Raw genomic sequence first — 27,999 nt, forward strand, 5'->3', positions numbered from 1 at the left:
CCGACTTTGGATCAACTAGTAAGAAAATTAGAAATGACATTTTCTACTTTGAATAGAATTTAATGTCTATTTAAGTTCGTCAGTATAGTCGTAAGTACTATTTAAAATGTTCGTCATTAACTCGCATATTATTTAAAGAACTTAGAACTACAGTACTTATATTACTCCTAGAGAGATTCGCATAGTTTAAGTCACGTACCATGGGCAAATTAGCTGTTCATTTGATGTGTTCGATGTTATTGAAGTCGTGATTTACACAGAAATCCAGACGGATGATCGAATCATTTACGCACATTTCAAGATGTGAAGGATCACAAATCAGTTTTATTTATATATGAATTCTCTTAAAGTTTGCAATCAGTTGTCTAATAGTAAAATGCGTAATTGGTGCTGGTCTGAAAATTTGCGGTTGACGGGCGAATCCTGATCAAAATTTTTGGGCGTGCTGAAAGTTATAATAAGAATAATAGGCCTATCTCTAGCACTAAACAACAGGTAGAAAGGTTATTTTGTGTGAATAAAAAAGTATGGACTATTATATGAATTATATTATAATGAAAAAGTATTAAAAATTTATATTAATAATTCAATTTTTGTGGGCCTCGACACTGCTGGCCCAGAGCTTTAGTCCTATTAGTCCGTATGCAGATCCATCCCTGTACACAATACTGGGAACCGCAAGCTTTTGATACAATCTGGCCGTGTTAAATGCTTCGAATGACGTCATGCGCTCTCACTTGTTTGCTCCCGAAAAACCTCCACACGAGCAAGTAATCGAGTTCCCGCAAACATCGCAGTGACTTAATACAGCTAGCCGTTAGCTGCCAATAATGCAAAAGGAAAACAAATAATAAAACAGTTTACAACCAGTGATTCTCAAACTTTTTCGATCCACTGCCCCCTTTGTTCCATAAAGTTATACCCAACGCCCCCTAACCCATTTTCTCTTGTGTGAGAAAAGAATTGGAAATATTCTTATGAAAACTTTTCTATGAATCTCACACTTTGTGCCCTTACTGTACATTGTTCTCATCATCTGGAAACCATTAAACGCAATGTTTCCTCTTATCAGCCCCAATTTTGCCTTTGGTCACCGTTCAATACCCTGCCTCTATCATAGATCTATTCATCGCGCCAGAAGGGGGCGTTATTGCTTACTTTGAGAAACGCTGAGCTAAAATAAAAGTCAATGTGTTAGAAATATTCAAGTTGTGACCTTCAATAAAAAATAAAAAATATATAAAATGTCAACATTTTATATATATTCGGTCGAATTTTTATATATAGAATTTGTCTGCCGTCGCCCCTCTATATTTCCTTAACGCCCCCAATTCTCTTTGAGCATTCTACTGCCCCCCTGAAAGCCTCCAGCGCCCACAAGGGGGCGTTATCGCCCACTTTGAAAAACGCTGGTTTACACGTTAGAATAAATTATTATTGGCATATTTGTTCTCATATAAAAAATATATTGACAGTCAAAACTTTCTCTTAAGCATGCGACTCATTCTTAGCAAGCCCAGGGAATTCGCACCTGGTGGTTGAACTCATCTCCTCCTATCTCACTGTTATATTGCTCGACCTGTCATTGCCCACTAGGATGATCCCAATGTAATAATCTTGCACCAATATTGTCTTGAAACTGAAAAACACATTACATTATAGTTTGCCTATGGTGCGTGATTCATGATAAATCCTGTATAATTTTATTTTATTCATTTTAATTATTATTTGCTTTTTCTCAATTTTTGTTTCTCTGAATCGCTTGTTTTATTTTTAAATTTGACTAAAATTATTATTTTTAGTTAAATTTATTATGAGTTAAATTTAATCAATACAGTAATACCTCGACTTACTCTACCCCGACTTACTCGAACCAGGAGTTACGCGATTTTCAAATCTCGTCGATTCGTCTTTTGTTTAAGCGTCATGCAACTCTTGATTACTCATTTCCCCCATACTATTGTTCAGCTTCCATGTTCGGATGTGTCACGCGGAATCGACACATAGCTACAATTTATTTTGTGTTATTTATTTCTGTGTTCGTTATATCTACGGAGACTCGAGAGACTCTATGTTGTGATTTCTTGTAACCGTAAACGAATCAAAAGACGAGATAAGATTAACGAGAACATTTATTAGCTTACATACATCCGACTTGGATTTTACATAAATTGGGAAATTATACCCCAACTTACGCGAATTCGACTTACGCGGTTATCACTCGGTCCCATCTATCTCGTAAGTTCGGGGTATTACTGTAAATATAGACTTTGAACTGATTGAACTGATTGTAACTGTTAAGAATTTATCGAATTTATATAATAGAGATAAATTTCGTGTTGCAATCATATCTTTAACTAGCTGTTACCCGCGACTTCGCCCGCGGACGTTTTGCAAGCAAACCCCATTTATATTCAGTATTTCAACAACCATAGTAATTGTTATATAACACCTACCGCTGAAGAGAATTGCCGAGAATCAAACGAACTATTTTCAATTTGATCAATTTTCTGGGACGTTTACAATCGTTCTATAGTCGAACCGATACGCAATAACAAATTCAAATTTAAAAAGGTTCGAACATTTGGTTAAAAAATCGAAATATATAAAAATATTTATAAAAATGTCTGAAATGTTATTAATTTAATACACTTAAGTACTCGATGAAGACTAAATCCTCTCCCTCTCCCGCCCACAAGGAAATTTCGAAAAATCCCTTCTTAGTGTGCATTCTCATGGCATACCCTACTAAAATGCAGATAAAAACAAAAAATTGCATCTAAAATAGTGCAGTAGAAGCTGTTGTTCCAGTTAAGCCTTAATGCTCTCCCTCTCCCCTGCGGGAAAATTTTGAAAAATCCCTTCTTAGTGTGCATTCTCATGGCATACCCTACCACAATGCAGATAAAAACAAAAAATCGCATCTAAAATAGTACAGCAGAAGCTGTTCTTCTGGTTAAGCCTTAATCCTCTCCTTCTCCCCCTGCGGAGGAATTTCGAAAAATCCCTTCTTAGTGTGTGTTTCCATGACGTACCCTAACTGTCTACCAAATTTCACCTCTAGGTTAAGCGGTTTGCTCTGGGCGATGATGAATCAGTGAATGAGTGAGTCATTCAGTCAGTCAGTCAGGACCAGCAATTTTATATATTTAGATTAAACTCATGTTAATGAAAGTATTATAAACAAATTTCAATCAAAATATGAATTTACAAAAAACTTCTGGAATTTCATTTTTGGTATGAATTACAGTAGAGTNTCAGTACATGGGCAGTGCACAGAGATGCTAAACGATTCCTATAAAATAGCAAGTACCGTTTACATATGTACGCATAAATTTTATGCTTCAATTCGAACAGAAAGAAACCCATAATAAAACCCATTAACAATATAAACATATTGGGCTGTACATATTGCTGTCATGAATTACTAGAAGCATCAAATTAACATCTTAATAGGAGTCTGTACCACAGAAAGTTCCCGTAAAGACACACTTTGTATAACTTCCTAGTGTTCAATTGCCTAATCCCGTTAACCAATCATCAAATCCTTTTACTACTGTATTTATGACAATGATCTACGATTAAGAATTGATAAAAATAATTTTAAATATGAACAGATGAAGTGTTGTTAAATTGCTCGTTTATTTTTCGATTTTAACTTAATATTTATTAATTTTCCGACTACCATGGCTACATTTTTTCTGCAATAAATTCTTAACCAGAGCAGGGGTTTTCAACAGTGCAGGCCTTACACACTAGATTCCACAAGGTCACTTCGGGATGCCGAGAAATCGATTTCTGGAAGAAGATAAGACAACACTTCGGCGATCTGTCAGACGGGGAGTGACCGGAGAACTCAATGGAGAGTTGTCCCCTATTTAGCTGTTATACTAGAGAAGAAAATCTGTTAAACTCCACGTGGTCAGTCCATTTCTAAGGCGCCAACCCACGACCAACTACAAGTTTATGCACTAGGCATCTTGTGCATTCAGGTTTCGCGAAATATAGTGCAGAGTAGTTCCAAAACTTATTTTACTTGTAGTACTAAAAGTACTGAAAGGAGCGTCAGACCTACTATGAAACTAATAAAGCTTAAACTTTAGGGTCACTGTACTAATCGTAGAATATTAGTATCGAAGCAGCTGGACTTTCTCCTTGTGCCTTATCATCTAGGTTCCTACACTTCATCATCAAAATTTCCCTGCAGTCTAGCGGCGGCCCAGAGGGTCAGTTCTTACTGACTCTCCCTTCTACTCCGCTTCTACTATCCTTACTATCCTTTTCTCCTTTACTATGCTATCGTTCTTACCTCCCATCCTGGTGAGGTTCTGCTGGCCTATGACGCTTGGCTGTGAGGCGAGCGTCTTGTGTTTGCCGCTACCGTCTCCCGGTGCAGTGCGCGGCAATCTTTTCTATTTTCTCGACCAGCTTGATGCTTCCGCAGCTATTCCGGTGGGTGTTTGTCGGCCATCTACACTTCTTGCGTCCCTAATTTTTCTGGTCTATCTTTCTCTTACACTATCTGGGCACCTCTATACTTTATACTTGTCTGAGCCTCAGGACCAGGGCCACTTGGTGGATGACGGGCTCACCCTCCTCTTCTCGCTTCTTTTCAAATTATTTAAACACTATAGTATTGTTTATCTTCCCTCTTTCGTAAAACCCTTCGCTTATCGAACTGTCTTTTCTAAATTTCTCTGTCTACAAGGCGTCTTCTCTCTGTCGCTTTCCGCCCCTTCGACTAGTGTATGCAGACAACCGGGTACTTCGCCTTCTTTCTGGACGGGCGTTAGGTGCGAGGTTCGTGCACTGGACTCGCTCGTCCTGTTTTTTCGGGGTAGTTGCTCCGGTCGGGTGGACCTCCTCGACTGCTGAGCACTTCCCTCTCGTTTTTCTGGATAGTGGCCTCGATCCCGGTACGGGTATCCCTCGGTATATCGGCAGCAACGGTTCTGCTCCGGGGTTGCCGTCTGCAGTCGGCAACTGGCTTCCATCTTGCTTCCCGTGGCCTTTATCCACTCTTGGACGCCTCTTTGGAGTGGCGTTAGCGGGCCACTGCACCTATCCCTGCTGCTTTCGACTTTCTTTTATGTGTGTTATTTTTCCTCTCCATCTGGCCTGTAAGATTCCTTCGTTAGCCCTCAGCCAGGTGAAACCCTACTTCACTCTCTCTTAATTTCAACTTTCTCATTAACTTTGCAGCCACTCTCTTAACTCAAATTTAAAAATCATTTCAACACTCTGCTCTTCATGGTGGTCCTGTCCAACTCTTACTATATTTGGTTCCCTCATAATTACTAATTTTCATTTTGCTTTCGGCTTTGTCTGCCCACTTTTGGCCTAGCTTGACATGTGAAGTTTTACTGGGTTCCTTCACATCTTAAATCCCAAATGGGGTCAAGCTCCCCCTCAATGTCCTCCAGTAGGCATTCTACTGGATTGTTGACTTGCTCACCAAGCCAGTCTCCCATTTCAAAATTTTAACAATTCTAAATTTGTTGGACTCGACCATCTGTGGCTTTCCCGCTACCTTCTTTTCCACAGTGGCTTTGCACAAGTTGGTTATTTTTTACAAAATTGGTTAGGCTTTGTTAGGAACTAACACTAAAACTATCCTGTCTGTCTTTGATTGTCAGTCTACTCTTCTTTTATACATCCTCCAGCTCTGGCCTCCCCAAATGTGTACTGAAATCAAACTCCCCCAAATCTTTGGTCTTGGGGCTGCCTGGGGGGTCTAACTCTTTTGAGTTGGCTCCCCTCCTTTGTTGTCTCATTGACCTCTGCCTAAAGATCAAATAAACCTATTAATGAAAATTTAAAATGCTCAGTAAATATCCCTAAACTTTTTATCATAATGCTGAATTTTATTCAATTATTAAATTACTAAATCATTAAATTTTGTTAAATTTTATTAAATTCTATTGAATTATCAAATTTTGAATCACCCCAAATTATGCTCCTTTCTTAAATTTACTTGGTCTTAGCTGGATGATCCGTATCTCCGGTCACCAAATCTGCTATCCCTTTAGCACTTGGTGGTGACCACTTTACTAACTCTAACAACCTCCAACAAACACTACCATACATGCGCACTTTTTCGGCCTTTAATTTTTAAATGACAAGTACAGACTTCAAACGACACGTAAAATTTATGATCCCTAACAAGGGACTAGTTCAATACATTATGAGCCCTCCCTGGGACAAATACACTTTTCATTTTACACTTTCTGGCCCCTTACTGCTCTCTGAGCGGGAAGGGGCCTAAGTACTTTCAGACCAAACTGATCGCGGAAAAAAAAATTATATATATATATATATAGGAGAGATCGGGGCAACTTCGGCATGCGGGGCAAGTTTGTCAAGCGCTTTTTTTAAAAAACAAATTAAAAGATGACTTTGGTTATAGGTTAGGCAGTTGAGTTTTATTGGTGGCTTGTTGAGTGTAGTGTTTTTATTGTTCTCCAACAAGCGTAGTTGAATTATCAAGCAAATTTTCATTTTCGTTGAATTCCATATAATATTTTTTTCCATTTATATTGAATTGGCAGGTTTTGTTATAATTCCATGATAACGAAAGTTACTTTTCCTGTTAGAAGGATGTAACTTCAACTTATTCACGTGGCCAGATCGTGGCTTGGCATTCTGTTCTCAGGGTTGTACTTAATGTTTCGAAATCATGACTAGCGGGGTAAGATCGGCAACATAAAGCCACATTAGAAGCAAAGGATAAAAATCAAACAGATGATAAATGAAAACATGTTTGCATTTGTTATTCATGTATATATGTCTTTGAACTTGCATTTCGTTGTAATAATATTAAATGGGTGTTGGATTTGTATTTCTTTGTTTTAATAGTGAATTCCAACTTATACATTGTTAATAACATAATTTTATATACGTGCCTATCTTGCCCCATTACTGTTGCCCCTATACCAGGGGCAACTTTAATAAAAATAATTAAAATAATTACAACTTTACAAAAAGAGAGAAGTTGCCGATCTTGCCCCTATACCCGGGGCAACTTCGTCAATTTCTCTCTTCTTGTAAAGTTGTAATTATTTTAATTATTTTTATTTCCAAACTGATTTTAACCAGTTCTATAGTAAGGTAACATTCCAATAGACAATATGCAAAGCTTTTTTTTCAGTTTACAGCAGTATTTATTACACAAAATTTAAGTAAAGCTTAACATGCCGATCTTGCCCCGAAGTCCCCTATATATATATATGATGTAACACTCATTACATATGTCTGAAAATGTTCCTGTAATTAGTAAAATTTCAAAATATATCAGGGTTTACAATGCCCGAATCTCAGCAGAGGACTCTCTGAGGTTTGATGGAATTTATTTATAGCGACATTTTGAAAGCTAGATTTTCGAATTCTTTGTTGGTTCACGTCTTAATAGTTTTTTAGGATAGAGACCCAAAACAAGAGCAAAGGTGCCCTTAAAGTTTTAAGATTCGAGAAATATAGATCAGGAGATAGAAAAGGAGTTAAAATTTTGAAATGGGAGACTGGCTTGGTGAGCAAGTCAACAATCCAGTAGAATGCCTACTGGAGGACTTTGAGGGGGAGCTTGACCCCATTTGGGATTTAAGATGTGAAGGAACCCAGTAAAACTTCACATGTCAAGCTAGGCCAAAAGTGGGCAGACAAAGCCGAAAGCAAAATGAAAATTAGTAATTATGAGGGAACCAAATATAGTAAGAGTTGGAGCTACCTTCTTTTCCACAGTGGCTTTGCACAAGTTGGTTATTTTTTACAAAATTGGTTAGGCTTTGTTAGGAACTAACACTAAAACTATCCTGTCTGTCTTTGATTGTCAGTCTACTCTTCTTTTATACATCCTCCAGCTCTGGCCTCCCCAAATGTGTANTTACAACCGTGATGCAAGTGAATTTCGGACGGTCATCATGTCAAGCTAGGCCAAAAGTGGGCAGACAAAGCCGAAAGCAAAATGAAAATTAGTAATTATGAGGGAACCAAATATAGTAAGAGTTGGACAGGAATAAAAAATTACCAAGTTCTGACGCCACTGTTAGAGAAAGGTTGGATTCAGAATAAAAACTTCTGAAGCAAAAATAAATTTCAAATTATCTAATTCGCTTATTCTGAAGATTTTATTCATATCATATATAACTTTACATCGTCATGCTCTCTCTCTTTCGTAGTCTTTACATTCCATGTTATAATTATAGTGGTGCCTCGTATAACGTACGCCTCGAATAACGGACGCTGCGAACAACGGACTTTCTGTTTGGCCGTTACGTGACTCGAGCAACGGACTGGTTGCGAACAACGGACTAGTTGCGAACAACGGACTTTCCGTTCGGCAGTTATGTGAAGCGAACAACGGTCTTCTTGCGAACAAGTGCGAATAATGTTTCCACTCTTGCCGTTGCCAATGGCAATCTGCTATTTTTATAATATATTAGTATTATTAGAATATATTATTAGTATATCTGAAGTACAGAGCTCCCGTTGGGATTCGGCTTGTTCCCTTGTTTATTACGTACAGTACATCACCTCAGTGCAGGGGGGTATTTACATTTATTCAAGTGTTGTGCAAATCATGGCTTCTAAAAAAACAGAGAGGTGATTTGAATTGAAACAAAGCAAGAAATCATCAGAAGGAGTGAAAGTTGACAAAAATTTCCTTGTCAAATGGGGAGAGGTTCAGAAGTTTACCAACACTCATTATTCAAACAGAGCTGAGGCCAACAGGATCAATGATCTCTACAATGACACCCTTGCCCGTCATTTCCGACAGTGTCGAAGAAGAGAGAGAAACAGACCACCTTGGACATGTTTTTCAAGAAGCAAGCTGCCAAAAAACAAAGGATGGAACAAGAGGAGATGACCCCGCAAGCTACGGTCATCTAACTCCGATTAAAAAACAAAGAAAGTGTTCCTCCGCCTCCTCCTCACAAAATCTGACTACCCGGTATAATTGGTGACCGCTCCATTTTCATTTTTTTAAGGTACGGTTATTTTATGCTGCGGAACGAATTATATGTTTTAACATGTATTTCTATGGAAAAATGCGTTTCGCATAACAGACTTTTCACTTAACGGACGTGCACCTGGAACGGATTAAGTACTGTACGTTATAAGAGGCACCACTGTATGTATATTTTTCACACACTTCAGACTCGAATTATTAAGATGTAAAGATGTGTAAATTATACTTCTTTACTGATGAATCTAATTCCTTCAGCACCTGAACGATCTTTCGAATTATGTCATAAAGTGTCATAAGTTAGTACTAATTAAAACATTTTTTATATTTGCATGTTTTGTAGATAAATATATATTTAAAGCTGGATTTGAATTGTTATCTGTTTAAAATATCATATCTTTAGATATTTTAAAATGTAATTTCATTGAAATTGTTATTGTCCCAAACTCTCATAATTTTTTTTAATCTTATATCAGAAATGAACAAAATACTGTCCAAAGGTCATTTTATGTCCTCAAGTTGCTCATATAAAGTAAGTTTAATTTTCAATTAAATTCCATAACGCATATTTTAATAAGTATATTTATAATGATTTAATAGAAACTGTTGGAGTTAGTGGATTATATATTTTAAATTACACATTAGTGGATACTATTAATAATTAATAAAAAATAATTTGTTGTTAGACTAGAGATAATAATTATTTTACTGGATAAATTACGTATAAATGCAACAGAATTCGCTTATTGTAATCACTTTCGGAATTGCTTACGCTGATTCTAATAACAGGCTTCTTATACTGATAAAAACCGACTATTAACATTGTGTACAGCAAATAAGACTCAATTAGTATAAATTCTTGTTTTATTAACTCTGGTTAAAATTCTAATTCTAACACAGAGTGTTCTCTCAAACCTCTGTAGTTTTAACTTTCTCTGTATACGCCATGTGTGCAGATAACTGATATATGTCAAAAATGCTGGCAAGTTTCATATATTAATACGTACATTGGAAACGGCTGATGTAGGCCTATAAATCTGTGTAGATCGATGTAACTCCATTCTTTGGCTTTTCCATTAAGTGCTAATTTAATGCAAGTTATCATTTTCTGCAGTATTGTAACCATGTATTTTTTCAAAATTAATCTACAGAACTAGGAAGGTTCGAGAGAAATAGCCTGTACATTAATAATAAAATTTTTAAAAAATTTTTTCTGTATTTTAATGTTTTGGGGGGAATAATTTAGCATGATTACATTAAATAATGTATAATATATTTTAATTAAAAATAAATAAACATTGTTGTTTTATGTTTTCAATTTTTTTTTTATTTTATTGGGTAGATATTTTTAAAAATATTCTTATATTTGACGTTGTTATTTTATTCCGTTACTTATTATTAAAAATAATAATAAATGATTTATTTTAACCGCTACTGTTCGAAGCCACATTTGTGAGAATTACTGACAATATGGCTTCTTGGTACTAAAGTTTTGTATTATTACGTAATTGTATATATTTTATTTGTGAAATTCACGAAATTAATAGCGAAAAAATTTTGGAGGAATTGTAAATTGTAAGAGAAATACATCGACTATTTACAGAATTAAATGAGAATGTAAATTTTTCATGGAAACGAAAGGTTTTATAGTATCGATGGTAAGAATCAACTTGGATATTAACCAATGAGCATCAGCCATTGATCGATAAGTTGTGGCAAGTTACTTCCGATTTCTTCCTCATTTGTTAAAAATTAAACCGGGGCCAGTTTTTCTATAGAAATTGCTATCGGGAGTCATCTCCCTGCGGAAGATTACCCATCATCTCATTTGATCTTCCGCAGGAAGATGATCAAATTAAACCAAACATATTGATTGCAAATTTTTACGTTTTGTTATAGCGTTGCATGTTAAAAAATCCTTTAAACTGTGTAATATATATAATGATATTTTTATTTTTTCTTTCAGAATACAAGGAAGTTAATACTTGCAATCATCTGCCTGCTAGTCGTTTCATTATTATTATTATCGTTTTACGGTTCGAAATCATACAAATTGCCTTTTTATTTTTCAGGTAATAATTAATTTTATATTATGTTATAATAATTGTTATCATGGTCTTATTGTAACCAATAAAATTCTGAATAATTAGAGGTATGTATTACCAGCCTAATCACTCGTAAAATTGCAAAAATCTGGTGATTGGATGAAATTTGGTCGTAGTTTAATCAAATACTGTACAAACCAATACACGAAACTCTTCCATTGAACGCTTAAAACCGATATCATTGCCATCTCCCACTCTGGTTTAGTACAATCTCTGAGATATGTGCTTTTCTTTTTCGTGGTTTTCGAAGAATATGGTGTCTTGTGTGCTTCTTTTCTATTTGGAATACAGAGAGGATTTACCACTCTACAAACTGTGAATGAAATGATATCATTTTTTTTAGATACGTAAGGTTTTGAACAAGTAGCAGAGAACACTAAGCGTGGCTGGAAAACATAAGTGCCATGCATTTATTGTGACGAGAATTAGAGGAAAATATATTATTTCAAATTTCTCCTGAAGAGACAACTTACTCAGAACTGCATAGATAACTTGTTCTTTGTTGTTCGCTTTGGAAATGGTAACAATTACAACCGTGATGCAAGTGAATTTCGGACGGTCATGAAAACCATTATGATGAACTACAGCCATCGCATGCAGGCAGATGTGAGATAGATCTCGATAACTTCATGGAATGCATACATCAGATGGAACGAATAAAGTCGTGTTTGATAGTGAACTCACCACGAGCAACAGGAAAAGAAGAATCCATGGAAATTTTCGAGGATTTATCTTTAAATGATTAAAATACAACGTGCTGTGTTGCTTTGAACTGTTAGCAGAGTATCTCATGCACAATGAGAGAACATTGGCACCCAAGAACCTTTGAGTGATCCTAGAGATATTCTCCTGAAAATGAAACACAAAATGCTACAATCTTAGGCCCTTCTGAACTAGCAGGAAATTTTAGGTATCACCTGTGTGATGTATCCACATCAAAATTTAACGATATCATTATACAGGATAAACAAAATGTCAAGTCACAGCTACTAGATTACAATATTTATGTCTTCCGAAGCATGTAGAAGTTTGCGACTAATGGATAATGGCGTTCACTTATTAATGACAAGATAAAAACTGCAAATGAACTGTTACGAAACAAAGTTCCAAGGAAACAAAACAAAAAGGTTTACATACCTGAACGAACGAGAATCGTGTACCATATTTATTTTGTCGTATTACTGTATTAAATAAAGATGTAATGTTTGCAGTTTATTAATATTACTTAAAAATATTGTTGTACAGCAGTGATCTGTTATACAAAACTTTCTAAAAGTGTACTGTAGTGTCAAAATAATCAAACTATACAAACCATAACAATGGAAAGTGTCAATGATCTTGAGATGTAAAAAGTGAGTAACAAATAGCATTAATTTGGCACCTTTTTCAGCCACATTTAGCAATTAATTAGTGGATAAAAAGTTCCTGTGTTTGACATTAGGTTACATCAATTAACTGTTACCTGTAGATACATTATAGATTAATATATTAAGTATAACATTAATATGTTGAGAAGGAAAACGCTACGCTAGTCCAAGCCGTTAGGCAGCAGCTCTTTTTAACCTCTGTTGTCTTTGATTTTCCAAGGAGTTTGGTGTATTGGTATGTAGAGTGGTATTTAGTTAAATAATGGAATTGTGAGACCTTGGGTGCCGTCAAAATCGAGATTCGAAGTTTTTGGGCAGGGTCCTGCCACCAGGTGTGTATTATCGCACACAACTCCGACTTAGACTCTAGATATGATTGCGATACACAAGGCGCAAGGGAAAGAGTCACTCCGAAATCAACGAATTGGCTATTCAGATGAATGATGTAAATAAAATCAACTAAATCAACTTAAGGTTAAAAAAACTGAACATTTATTACAAAAACAAAACATAATATTAAAATTAAGTTTATAATTAATATTGAAAACAGTCTGTCGATAACATTATATCTATATTTGGATAAACAGTCTATCCTCGGAACTTAGCCTATTTCTTTACTATTAAATCTAGAATACCTAGCGGAGAGTATTCCGAAATTTGCGACTAACAACTTACTAGGAAAAGAGTTGTTTATTATCTCCCTCTTTATCTCCCTCTTTGCTGACTCTATTTCTTCCAAATTTGACAGTCTTCTCTGGTCTGATTCCTTTCTGTATTGTTGACTCTCCTTTCTTTAAACTGATTGTTTTTCTTGGTTTTTGTCACACTCTCTCTCTTGTTCTCGATGTTCTCTTTTGTTTTACTTTTTTCTGACTAATAATGATTTTATTCCGGAGGCAGTTGATATAATGAGAAATAAGCTTGATTTTTAGTCTTCCTTGTCTCTTGTCTAGTATGAATTAAATGTGTCCTCGTGATCTAGATAAGGTTGGTTAGTTGATTGTGGTTTTTTAGCGCAAAGGCCACAAAGTCCAAGCTGCTCCACGCCAAATGGTTAATTTCCGAACTCAATACATATATAAATGACACACATATAAATATTATATAAAATAACAACAAAAAAAACAACAAAGAGTAAGACAACAACTGTCACTTAACGTTAGTTGAAAAGGGGAAACGAACGATCATACCCTTGGTCTTTTTCTTCGAGTATTGTGAGGTTAATCACAATTAACATAATTTTTGTTTCTCTTGATTATTTTTTTATCTGTATTGCTAAAAATTTTTTAAAAAGAGTCCCTAAAAATTGGAAAATAAACGAAATTACTACAACACTTCTTGATAACATAAACAACCACGTGTCGGTGCAAAGGGAGTCTTGTCCTGTAGATAACAATTGTTTGATAGACAGTACAGAAAGAAATTTAGAATATGTACGTAAATCTATATATGTATATAATCGAGATGGGTTGATAATCATAATAATAATAACTCTCCCGTGGTCACCAGACCACGGGAGAGTTATTATTATTATGATTATCAACCCATCTCGATTATATACATATATAGATTTACGTACATATTCTAAATTTCTTTCTGTACTGTCTATCAAACAATTGTTATCTACAGGACAAGACTCCCTTTGCACCGACACGTGGTTGTTTATGTTATCAAGAAGTGTTGTAGTAATTTCGTTTATTTTCCAATTTTTAGGGACTCTTTTTAAAAAAATTTTAGCAATACAGATAAAAAAAATAATCAAGAGAAACAAAAATTATGTTAATTGTGATTAACCTCACAATACTCGAAGGAAAAGACGAAGGGTATGATCGTCGCTTCCTCTTTTCAACTAGCGTTAAGTGACAGTTGTTGTCTTATCCACATCACGTGGACACATTTAATTCATTCTAGACAAGAGAGAATTAGAGCTAAAAATAACCAATCAAGCTTATTTCTTATTATATCAACTGCCTCCGGAATAAAATCATTATTAGTCAGAAAAAAATAAAAGAAAAGAGAACATCGAGAAAAAGAGAGAGGAGAGTAGACAAAAATCAAGAAAAACAGTCAATTTAGAGAAAGGAGAGTCAACAATATAGAAAGGAATCAGACCAGAGAAGACTGTCAAATTTGTAGGAGATAGAGTCAGCAAAGAGAGATAAAGAGAGAAAAGGATAAGGTGCAACAGTAAAACGTAAAAGAAAGAGAAGACAGAAGATGAAAAGAAGACAACTCTTTTCCTAGTAAGTTGTTAGTCGCAAATTTCGGATTACTCCCCGCCAGGTATCCCTGGGTTTATTAGTAAAGAAATAGGCTAGATTCCGAGGATAGATTGTTTATCCAAATATAGATATAATGTTATCGACAGACTATTTTCAATATTAATTATAAACTTAATTTTAATGTTATGTTTTGCTTTTGTAATAAATTTTCCTTTTTTTTTAATCTTAAGTAGGTTTAGCTGATTTTACATCGTTCATCTGAGAAGCCAATTCGTTGACTTCTGAATGACTATTTCCTTTGCACCTTGTGTATCTCTATCTTATCTAGAGTTTAAATCGGAGTTGTGTTCGATAATACACACCTTGTGGCAGGACCAAAAACTTCGAATCTCGATTTCTCTATTTTGACGGCTCCCAAGNATAGATATAGATTTAGTTAATACACTCTCACTTACATTTCAGGAAACACTCACTAAATATACAGGCACAGATCCCACACAAAGACAACGAATACCGAAAATTAACACGTCAAAGGAAGTAGGAAAAACACTAAATTATGTAAACACTCACTTACTACCAAACTACATTCATTCAATTTCTACACTCGCAGATATTCATACATTAGTTTATGCTGGGGCAGTCACAGTAGTAACACACCATGGACTGAAAATACAATCGCAGACAGACACACACAAAACACAATTTTATCACAAGCCTGCCTGGTAAATAAGAATAGAAACACAAATAAATGACATTAGACAGCAATTAGTCAGGCTGACACAATACACTAAAAACAACATAACACCTAAATTAAAGAAACATATCAAAAACATTTTCAAGAAAATCAAAACACACACAAAACATGAACATCACAACACACACATTACAGAATACATCGATACACTAAAACAGAAACTCGCAGCAAAAGCACGTAGACTCAAACGATACAAAACATGTACACTACGAAAACAACAAAATAAATTATTCGCAAACGACGAAAAACTTTTCTACAGACAAATCAGTACCAAAACAAACACTGATACACAGCACAGTGGCACACCAACAGAAGAAGAACTCACAACTTATTGGTCTTCTCTTTGGTCCAATGCTGTTACACACAATGCTGATGCAGGCTGGATCGAGGAGGAGAACAGAAACTTGCACAACATACCAACTATGCCCTGTGCTGAAATAAACGTACACGACATTCGCTACGCCGTTAACAGAACACACAACTGGAAGACACCTGGTGTAGACAACATTCACAATTTCTGGTACAAAAAGTTTACATCACTGCACCAGGAACTAGCTAAACATCTAACACACATCATCATCAATCCACAAGACATGCCAAAATTTCTTACTCAGGGCATCACCTACATGAAACCTAAAAACAACAAAACCACAGACCCCACACAATACAGACCAATTACATGTCTTCCAACACTCTACAAATTATTGACATCCTGTATCACAAACAAAATATACAAACATGTTGAAGAACACAACATTCTTACAGAACAACAAAAAGATTGCCTTGGAAATCACAGGAGATGCAAAGAACATTAGAGAATTGTTTATTGGCTGCACACATTAGTATAGCCTAAGAAACTTGAAAAGGAAAGAAGTATAAAAGTTTTAGGAAGGGTTAAGATTGAAGGTGAAAGAAAGCGAGATAGGACAGAATGTAAGTTAAGATATACAATTTGACCTCATGGTCACTGCTACACTTTTTTACAATTTAAGAAAAAGATATTTACAAAGAAAACGTTTGTACAAAATTTGAATACAGTATTTACACTGAAGAGTTACATGCTGAGTGTTGAGCTTTTAAATATTGTAGCTATACAGTATAATAATGTTTCAATAAAATCAGCAGATACAAAAAATATTATAAATTTAAATCAACGGTTACAAATATAAACTTGTACATGTAATGGTTAAATTATAATGTAGTTGTACATTTTTGGAAAATATGTATTAATATGCTATGAATACATATAAGAATGATTTACACAGTTAACAAATAAGAAGTTATTGCTTAGAGAAAGATTTTCAAATTGTGAATTTATACAATATTAAAGTGTACCGTAAACTTATATTAACAAAGACGACATATGTATCGTATTACAGATACAGAAATTACAAAATTAATATTCGTGCAGAAATTAAATACTTTGTCGGTGAAAGCGAACACTTTAAAATTAATCGAGGAATTTTATGCTGGCAGTGAAGTTTCTTAGTGCATTAAATAGCTTTTTGTTGCTCGTTAGAGTTTTTAATGGGCAAGGCCACAGTTCATTTGATGTATGCACAGAGTCTATTAACATTTTTCTTTGCCTACTGTAGTGTGGACAGTGATACAAAACATGCTCCGGGTTATCTTCTTGATTCGTTTGACAGGTACAAAGTCCGTTTGTCTTATGTAGAAACCTTTTAAGGTAACTCCTGAAGTTTCCGTGACCAGACATCATTTGGGTTATTTGAAAAGTTGGTGTTATAAACTTGCTATTGTTTCTGAGTTGGACATTCGGTATAAAACGATAGGTTAGTCTACCTGTGGTACTATTTGCCCACCTGTTTTGCCAACTGTTCCAAGTACTGTCACGTAATTGCTTCTTAAGCCAAGATGTTGGAGTGAAATCGTAGGACCATCTTGTGGTCCTGATGGGGGCTGAGCGGGCTAGTTGGTCCGCTCTCTCATTACCTTGTATATTTGAATGTCCTTTGACCCAATTGAAGGTAAACTGTATAATGTTCCGGTAGGCTTTAATAAGTTGTACACTTTCGTAAACAATCGGCAGCTTTATGTTTATGTTTTTTAGTTGCAGAAGCGCAACTCTACTGTCACTTAATATGTTTGCTTTGGAAATATTATAGTCCTCTGGTTGTCGGTTATCCATTTAATAGCCTTGTAGATTGCGAAAGACTCAGCCTGGTTGGCTGTGCAGTGGTCAGCCAGACTGAATTGTGCCTGATAAATGAATGGTTCTACTGTATTTTAACACAACAATAGAGCAACCCACTCCCACCTCGGACTTCGAACCGTCCGTAAAAATGTTAAGTCCCGTCGGGACCTTTCTACCCTCTAAAGAGAAAAGTTCTTCGATAGTAAAACTTGGGTGAAAAACAAATTGCCTAGGGTTGTGATCTAACTTGTACGTCTGTAAGTGGTTCGAGATGTGTGATGCTGCTTGGTGGATACCTAGTTTCTTGGTGATTTTAAGAAAGTTATTCATATTTATACTCCCGTTTGCTAACTTGAATTGATAGTAATTCCACACTTTTTTCTTAATAATTAAGTCAATAGGTATAAGGTTAGCAATAACTAGTGCGGCATCAGTTGATAATGTTCTATATGCCCTGGATATGGAAATAGTTGATAGCCGTTGTGCTGATAGGAGCTTCCTCATTATATACTTTTTAGTGATTGATGTGCCCCAGACTTCAGAACCATAAGTGAGGGTTGGAGTAATCAAAGCGATGTAGAGAAGCCTCCGGGCTTTGTTGCTATAGCCCCAGTGATTCTTGGCGATTGAGGTGAGGGAATGCAGGGCTGTTATAGCTTTTCCGTATGCATAGTAAATGTGGTTTTTCCATGTGAGCTTATTGTCTATAAGTACTCCCAAGTATTTAATTTCTTCGCAGTTTTCGATTCTGAAACTATCCATCTTCATCCTAGGTCCCTGCTTTAGTGGAGTAGTTTTTGGAAAAACAATGCATTTACATTTTTCGTAATTGATTATTAGTTTCATTCTTTTGCTCCACTGTGAAATAGACTGTAAAATATTATTTGCTCTTGTTTCTAGAACTTTCTGATTTTCGTGAGATAGTGCGAAAATGGTGTCATCTGCGTATCCTTGTAACAAACTGTTGTACTTTTTAGGAATAGTTGAGTTTATAGCTAGAAGGCTATTGTAGATGACAAGCCACAGGAAAGGGCCTGACCGCGAGCCTTGAGGACAGCCCCTATTAATACTTTTTTGTAAATATGTATTATTGTTGTTGACCACTGTGATGCTCCTATCCCTGAGGTAACTTTTAACCAGGTTGAAGATATTTTTAGGGCAACCAGTTTCCTTTATGGCTGTAAGGATTGCTGGCCACCACGCATGATCAAAGGCACCTCTGTAGTCTATAGAGATCACCATGGTGTGCTGTCCCCTTTCCTTGGCTTCCTTTATGTAATTTATTAAGTTATCCAAGGCCGATATGGTGTTTCTTCCCTTCCGAAACCCGTACTGTTTGTCATTAATGCAATTATTTTTTTCACAATGATATTGGAGTCTATTTGTCATGAGTCCGTCCAGCACTTTTCCAATCACAGGAAGAAGCGAGATGGGACGATAGTCAGTGGAGTTCTTTGGGTTGGTACACTTTGGTATTAGCTTAATCGAAGCTTTTTTCCAAATGGTCGGGAAGAGACCTAGTTGTAGACATTTATTAAGAATGATGGAAAATGTTGTAGGAATTGCTTCATAGGCGAGTTTCGCCATCATGGGACTGATGCAATCAAATCCGGGTGCCTTCTTCATCCTGAGTTTGGAGAATTCGTTGTGGATTTCCTGGGTCGTAAACATAATATCTTCTGTTGTAGTGGGACAGATGTGACAGTCTTTCCTAATACTTGCGTGTGTATCGTCATCTGTGGCCGGATCATCACTTGGAAAGAGCTCATTGATGATTTTGGTGTAAGTATCCTGTATTGAATTACTGTAGTCAACACTGTCTTGGAAGTTATGTGGAATCCTGATGCTTTTCATTTTCCCTCTAACAACGTAATATGGAGTAGACCATGGTGTACTATTCCCGAGCTCCGAACAGAATCTTCTCCACGATTCAGTGCGAGCTTTATTGATATTGTTTTTATATTCCCTAAAGAGGGCTAAGTAATCTTGTCGTAAATTTTCACGTCTATCTGGGTCCTGCTCTTGTCTAAACTTCCTCCTAGCCCTCCTAAGCGTGGTCCGCTGGTGAGAAAGTTCTTTAGACCACCAAGGTGCAGACTGTTTAACAGTTTTTATAGTCGTTGCTTGGTGGTAAGCAGTCTGTATGATAGACTGCAGCTTTACTATAACCTGCTCAAGTGTAGTAATATTATTTAGATTTGCAAGAGTGTCATTGTACCAATGCAACTTGATGTAATCTTGATAATGGACCCAGTCAGTTTTCCGTTTTATATGAATCTCTTTGTACGCACAACTGATGTTTATAGTTGTCTCAATGTAGTTATGATCACTTGCAGAGTGATCTACTAAGGTACTGCAGTGAATGTTTTGCCCTAATATGAGTTGATTTCCAATACAAATGTCCACCCAACTTTTACCGGTGGAGGAGGAGTATGTTGGGAGAGTGCTTTTGTTTAGGGACTGTAAAGATAGACTATTTAAGAGTTCCACAACCTTGTAGCCTCTAGGATCTTGAATTGGGCTGTGCCACAACTGAGATTTAGCATTAAAATCCCCCGCTATTATGATGGGAAGGTTACTTAGTTTGTAGATAGTATTATAAAGCTCCTCAAGTGGCTTCGTTATGTCTTCATAAGGAGAATAATAGAATGATATCAGAACCAGATTTATATTATGCGTCTTGACTATAATGGTGGTGTAGTACCTGTTTGTATGGCAGCACAGCAACTGCACGTCGATATTCTTGTTAGTAATGACAAAACCACAATGTGGTTTGTCCAGAGGATCCGTATGGCACAGAGTATTTAAACTTCCGAAAAGTGCTATTTTCCTGTTGTAACAGTAGGGCTCTTGTATAGCAAGGATGTCTGCTTGCCGAGTGTTAGCTGTTTGCATCGCCTCTGTGGTAGCCGCTTTGGAACGTTGAAGATTGATCTGTATCAGTTTTATATTACTTGGTGAGACGTTATAACCCATAGTTTGTCTGTTTTATCATTAGCTCCTTTATTTTAATTGTCTGCTGACATTTTTGGTCGAACGCATTATGGTTTGTAGCATATCTTCTGTCATGTGCTATGTCTTTATTGGCTCTTTTGCAATTAATACAGCACTGAGGCTGTTCCCGATTGGTACAGTCACTGTATTTATGGCTCTTTGAGCAGTGGCTACAGCTTTGTGCCTCAGTACAATCCCGTGCAATGTGGTTATACCCACAGCATCTGAAACATCTTATGATATGCACATAATCGTCAATCTGTATATTCGCCCAGGAAATTGATATATGTTTCTCTTTTACTAGTAAGCTTCTTATGTGTGGGGTTGTAGACAATACCACATGCCTACAGTTTTCTCTTGTGTTTCCTCCAGTTAATGTAGTACTTATTCTAGTTTGTGACACGAACTCCTGTTTGTCATATCATTCTGTTCGTATATTGTGTCTATAATGTTATCGTTATCAACTGAATAAGGAACATTTCGGAGAATTACCCTAGGACGCCTGCCCTCGGAAATCTTAGTCTTAATTTGCTGTTGCACTTCAGGGAGTTCTCCCACCGCCTGCTCCAAAGTCCTTGCATCCTCGCAATTGGCCGTGCGAAAACATATTCCGTTTCCTTTTACTTGTTTAATAGCGGTCACTTTAATCTTTAGTTTATCAGGCTGTAGTTATATCTTTGTATATTTTGTTCATGTTAACGTCCTTCCCTTCTTCTTCCCTTCGGTAAACAATTAATGCATAACTACTGGTGCATCCTTCCTGCTTCAATTTGTTACTAAGAGATTTTGTTATAGTTTTTGTAGTTTTACTTTGGGGAATATTGCTTTTTACTATATCTGAGTAAGTCACAGGTTGAGTGTTCACTGGTTGGCTCTGCATAATAGGCCTGTCTGAGACTTCTTTAGCTGCCCTTAATTCCACCAGAATCCCAAACATTTGATTAACCACGGCAAACATCCGTGCCGCTTTATCTCTAATTACTTTCTGTTCCTTTACTGTTGCAATTTTGCGAACTTTAGCCGGAAATAAATCGAGTATACGCCTAAGATGGCGACCTGACTCTTCAAGAAGAGCACCCTCAACCGAACCTGTGTTAGCATCACTAGAGATACTCCTCCCTGGAGAACCCAAAACAGACTCAGAAGCAGTGTCCTCTAATTGTTCCAAGACAACCCGTGAATTGTCCATGATAAAACTATTGCAACTAAATACTACTAAAACTACTGAAGAAAATACTAATCTTTAGTAACCAATAACAAAACTAATAATAATTAACCAAACTTTATAGTAATAGCTAACTCAACGCTACTAATAAACCAATTTAAATAGCAAAATATAATTAAGTAAATCCGATGAGTAATAATAATAAATTAAATTAACCTTGAACAATAATATAACTATTAATTAAACTAAATCTATAAATCAAATTGAATTTAGTATTTATAAACAACCCCTAACTAAATAATTAAAAATGAACCAGAGCACTACACCGTTTACTTTAAATAATCCTGCTTTGAAAAGACCTTAAAACTATAAAAATTATATTACAAAGATAAAACGTTCAAATTCATAATACCGTTAATAGCCGTAAAACCGTTAGAACCTATACTAATCACAAGCAATTAGACGACAAAAGCCACATAATTAATCCTAAGATCCAGATGTATAAAATATTAATATATATTACTTAATTATTTTAAATTTAATAAATAAAACAACTAATATAACCTGAAGAAACTGTTACAAAATAAATATAAAATAATATAACGATCGACAAAAGACCGTTAGAAAGAGAATAACAAAGACCGTTAGTTCTTTGTTAGGAACAAAGAAAACTGGAACAAAGACTTCCTCAGAATGCCTATAAAATATATATACACTAAAACTGAGCTAAAACAGTTAAAATTAACCCATAAGACACCAAATTTTGATACTATAACCGATATCCTGACGATAGTATAACGATATAAAAAAACCCCTTTATATTATAAATCCCCCGCTATAACCGATCGAACAATACTAAATTTACGAACCCGTAACTCCCCCCTAATAAATGTAGCCAGACTATTTTAATATCAAACTAACCGTAAAAAATAAGCTATCCAACGATGTGTCAAACGATGAATCCGAAAAATATTCCCAAAACAAACCTTCACGAGATGCAAAGAACAGTTACTCATAGATTCAGTCATTCTACGACAAGCACACAAACAACACAGAAACATACACATGGCATATATAGACTACAGAAAAGCATTCGACAGTGTTCCACACAGTTGGCTGCTACATATTCTACACATGTACAAAATACATCCATCACTCATTGCATTCTTCAAAAACACTATGCAGCATTGGAGAACAACACTGCATCTCAGGGTTAGTAACACTTCCATACAAACAAACGAAATATTCATTAGGCGAGGAATTTTTCAAGGAGATTCCTTGAGTCCTCTCTGGTTCTGCCTAGCCCTGAATCCATTATCCAACATGTTAAACAACACGCATTATGGCTACAATATCAGACATGAAAAAACAACACAGTTTACACTCTCACATCTCATGTACATGGACGACATAAAACTTTATGCATCCACACAAAAACAACTTCATCAACTCCTACAAATCACACATTCATACACTAAGGACATACAAATGGAGTTTGGCCTAGACAAATGCAAAAAACTTCACATAGAAAAAGGAATCCTGAAGAAAGAAGATTTTGCACTTGGAAATGGAGACGTTATTGAATCCATGGAAGAGGGCGAGTTCTACAAGTACTTAGGATTCCAACAGGCCAAACTAACAGAACATACACAAATAAAGCAACGATTAATTAAAGAATACCAAAGTAGGTTAAACGCTATACTTAGAACACAGTTAAATGCAAAACACACAGTTAAAGCAATAAACACATATGTCATCCCAGTACTCACATACTCTTTTGGAGTTATACATTGGACTCACACAGATCTCGAGCAACTCCAAAGGAAAACAAGAACAACACTTACTAAGCATAAACAACATCATCCTAAATCCGCCACAGAAAGATTAACCCTTCCACGTAAAGAAGGCGGACGTGGCCTGATTGACATAGTTAACCTTCACTACAAACAAATACAGTCACTGCGAGAGTTTTTCTACAAGAAACAAGAAACATCACAGTTACATAAAGCAGTAACTCTAGCAGACTCAAATAACACACCATTAAACTTACACTCACATCATACAGACATGACACAACACATAAAAAGCATAGACACCATCAAGCAATCGTGGGCTCGAAAGGCACTCCATGGCAGGCATCCTTATGACCTGGCCCAGGATTTTGTTGACAAAACTGCGTCAAACAGCTGGTTAGATCGGGGATGCCTCTTTGGGGAGACGGAAGGATTCATGATTGCCATACAGGATCAGGTCATAAATACTAAAAACTACAGAAAACACATACTCAAAGATACAACACTCACAAATGACACATGCAGAAAATGTCACATCATGCCAGAAACTATACAACACATCACTTCTGGTTGCAAGCTCTTGGCACAGACAGATTACTTACATAGACACAATCAAGTAGCAAATATAATACACCAAGAGCTTGCAAAGAAACACAAATTGGCAGACATCCACGAACCATACTACAAGTATATTCCACAGACAGTATTGGAAAACAACACGCACAAAATGTACTACGACAGAGCCATAATCACAGATAAAACAATTTACCACAACAGACCAGACATCACACTCATTGACAAACACAATAAAATCACATACATTATAGACATAGCCATTCCAAACATTCACAATGTACAAAACACATGCACTGAAAAAATTAGCAAGTACACAGAACTCGCCCAGGAAATAAGGCATCTGTGGAGGATGGAAAGGGTGCTTATTGTACCTGTCGTTCTCTCCTATACAGGTGTGATACCACACACACTACACAAAAGCTTGGAAACATTACAATTGAATAGAAATACATACATCAAACTACAGAACGCCACTATATTGAATACATGCCATATTGTTAGGAAATTCCTGAATGCAGACCCTAACACACTTATTTAATTTTTGTTTTTGGTTGCTATGCCTTGACTCTGGTTCGGCATAGTACACAGCCACCGGTATCAACCAAGTATAACCCACTAAATCCAACATAATAATAATAAGCGCAGTGCCCAAACGATTAGGAGTTGAAAGTTGAAATTTGGTACACAGTTAGGGTACGTCACGAGAACGCACACTAAGAAGGGATTTTTCGAAATTTCTCTCCCCCCACGGGGGAGAGGATTAAGGCTTACCCTGAAGAACTCTTCTTCTAGTGCAGGGATAGCGAACCTTTTTGTGTTCGCGTGCCGTATTGTAAGCATACTTAACTTTAAAGATGTTTATGCGTGCCAAAGTTTCAGACTTCGAATAACGATATTTAAAGAAATTAAACGAATACGCTTTAATTAGAATAAATGTAAAAAAGCTGATTGAAAATAGGATGATCAGGTAATAAATCGAAAAGATGATTGAAAAAGACAGAAATCGTATGATACATTACGTGCCAGATGATTTCTCCTTACGTGCCACCTTGGGCACGCGTGCCATAGGTTCGCCATCCCTGTTCTAGTGTACTATTTTAGATGCTGTTTTTTGGGGTTTTGATTGCGTTTTAATAGGGTGCGTACGCTAAGAAGGAATTTTTCGTAATTACCCCCGCGGAAAAGAGGTTAAAAATGAAGTATTAGGAATGAAAGTGTTAACAATGGAAGTGTTAAGAGAAAGTGGCGTGCAAGATTAACAGGCGCAGATGCGTTTTTTTGCGTTTTTGCAGAAAATCGAACATATTTTTAGATCCATCTAAAAGTTCTCTAATTAGTCTGGAAACAGGGGGACTAATTCTTGCATTCTGTGAAAACGGGTAAGATTGGCTATAATGTAATAACCTTAATCTTTGCTATCGTTACTTTTTGCCCGAGCAACGCCGGGCTTATTTAATAGTCTATATACTTACATACGTATTGTAAATTTCTTTTGAAAATTTCATTGTATTTTAAACTATATATAGTTTAAAATACAATGAAATTTTCAACTTATCAAGAGATTACATTATTAACTTAACATATCAATAAATTGATTAAAGTTAAAGTTATACAAAATAATGCAAATTCAATAACATATATGTTATAATAACAACCAAACTTTTTGAAAATGGTGAGCCTCACATCCAGTGATAACCATTTGTTCAAATAAAGAGCGAGACAGTGGGAAATCCGAGAACGTTAAGTACTCTGGTTTAAGGAATACGAAACGAGCAATTTCCCAGGAAAATTTCAATGGTGGTCTGTCCTGGATAAATATCGTCTCTTACCACCCGGACGAATCCATGATGACCAAAAAAAAAAAACGAGCGAGTTTTAAAACTCACTTCTCACAGGGCAGAAAGTTAAATTTTAAAAAACGTAAATGGTTTTCAAACATATTTAACTCGCTGTTTAATTAATTTAAGCCTAATTGATTTTTATCCCCAACTGCGTAAAATAGAACAATAAAAAATAAGTTATTTATTTTTAAACTTAATTTCCATAAATTTGTTTACAAACCTTACTTATTACACTCAGACAAAGAATGATCTGTGGACGAAACCGTAACTCTCCCTCCGATACGATAGGGAAAATATAGTTTGCGTACATATGATGTAAAATTACAGCGAAATTTCATAACGAATTGTCTTTTGGTTGTAAAAAAATGTATTTTATTATTACTAAAATAACAAAAGAAAACATGCAAACTACTAAAATATTAATATATATTTTTATTACTTCTGTCAAGTGAGATACGACATAACAGGAATCGGAAAAGTAACATTCGGGGAAATACAGATAGATCGAATTATGCACGTGGAGTTTTCGGAGAGCGAAAATTCCATGTGCATAACCCGATTTCTTATAGAAATCGGGTTATGCACATGGAATTTTTGCACAATTTTCTGTAGAAGTGCTACTCGAGGTCAGCATTCACTTGGCACATTGCCCATTTGTTGAGTTGTATTTTTCCAATTTAATCTACTCTATACAGTAGAGCGTCGTTTATCCGAAGGTCGGTTATCCGTAGGAATTTCAGTCAATAAATTTAAATTTTCGCCGGTGCTGTGGCGCTGCAATCTTTGGCTATGTCTTTGGCTACTCAAATAATTTACATTTTTGATACTAAATTAACTTCTGAAGTATAATTTTTTATTGTTTTTATATTTTTCAATATATTTATTTTATTCGTACAAAATAAAAAAAGAATTTTTAACGATACAATAGTCTTCGTTAGGCTTAACATCGACGAAAATTCAACGCGAAGCGACACGCAACGGAGAAAAATTTCAACACGGGATAAACTAATATATTTTTTCGTACATAATTGGTTATCCGAAAAATAAGTTATCCGAACAGCCCCAGTCACCAATTGATTCGGATAAACGACGCTCTACTGTAATTAATTAGCCGTATTACTCCAAATAAAAATTCCACGATGTCATTTAATTATTATCACTAATTATAATTAAATTTCTGAAAGATTTAAATGACATATATTAACATATTTTTATTTATACTTCAGATTACAACACCGAAGAGCACAATATTTTTTTCGTTGAAACATCAAATTCTTCGTCGCTGAACATTCGTCAAGCATGTGCAGTCGAATCGACTGCAAGACATTATCCTTCATCTCTTATTAATGTGTTAATGTTCACATCAAATCCTGACATACATATCAACTTTACATTATTACCTAATGTCAGAATACAACGAATTACGTTTGAAAAAGTATTCGAAAATACGCCATTGTTGAAATGGTATATTGAAGGAAAGTGGAATAAAAGTGACTACGAAATATTCCATCTAAGTGATGCCATTCGATACGCTTTAATTTGGAAATATGGTGGAATGTATTTAGACTTAGACATTGTCATGCTGAAAACTTTCCCGTCTTATAAGAATTTCGTAATTAGGGAAAGTAATAATAGCTTGTGTAATGGTATTTTCGCAATGGAGCGCAACCACACCATACTTTACAAGTGTATGGAATACATCAAGCAATCATACGATAGTAATTGTTTTGCCTGCATCGGTCCGTTATTATTTACAGAAGAAATCTCTTCATTCTGCCACCAAGAAATTATAGATGACATGCCAAAACAGCTCGATTGCAATATTACAGTTTTCGACCCAATAACAGCTTTCCCTGTATATTACACTGAATGGTGCGATTATTTCTCGTCTTCTTCAGCAGAAAAGGTTTTACAGCGAATAAATAATAGCGTTTTGATCCACCTGTGGAATAAATTGTCAAAAAACGAAAAATCAAAACCAGGTTCGGGTAGTGCGTATGAATTATCAATGGCAACTCATTGTCCTCTTGTTTATGAAAAGGCTGTTCACATGGAAAGTTTATAA

At 35.7% G+C, this 27,999-nt stretch overlaps 1 protein-coding gene across 1 annotated transcript; it reads left to right on the top strand.

Annotated features, from left to right (window-relative positions):
• The first annotated feature begins 4 nt into the window (after positions 1–4).
• LOC111637798 (lactosylceramide 4-alpha-galactosyltransferase-like) lies at positions 5–27,999 on the top strand. Its single transcript, XM_023383360.1, has 4 exons — positions 5–90; positions 9,439–9,494; positions 10,929–11,034; positions 27,161–27,999. The coding sequence occupies exons 2-4, from the start codon at positions 9,441–9,443 to the stop codon at positions 27,997–27,999; spliced, it is 999 nt and encodes a 332-aa protein (XP_023239128.1). The 5' UTR covers positions 5–90; positions 9,439–9,440.

Source organism: Centruroides sculpturatus, unplaced genomic scaffold, assembly GCF_000671375.1.
Source record: "Centruroides sculpturatus isolate CEXI.00-Female unplaced genomic scaffold, Cexi_2.0 scaffold1001, whole genome shotgun sequence".
NCBI classification, from domain to species: domain Eukaryota; kingdom Metazoa; phylum Arthropoda; class Arachnida; order Scorpiones; family Buthidae; genus Centruroides; species Centruroides sculpturatus.

Coding starts and splice junctions, on each gene's coding strand:
- LOC111637798 (XM_023383360.1), top strand. CDS start 9,441: ATGAACAAAATACTGTCCAAAGGTCATTTTATGTCCTCAAGTTGCTCA. Junction 9,495..10,928: donor CCTCAAGTTGCTCATATAAA/GTAAGTTTAATT, acceptor TTTTTCTTTCAG/AATACAAGGAAGTTAATACT. Junction 11,035..27,160: donor ATTGCCTTTTTATTTTTCAG/GTAATAATTAAT, acceptor TTTATACTTCAG/ATTACAACACCGAAGAGCAC.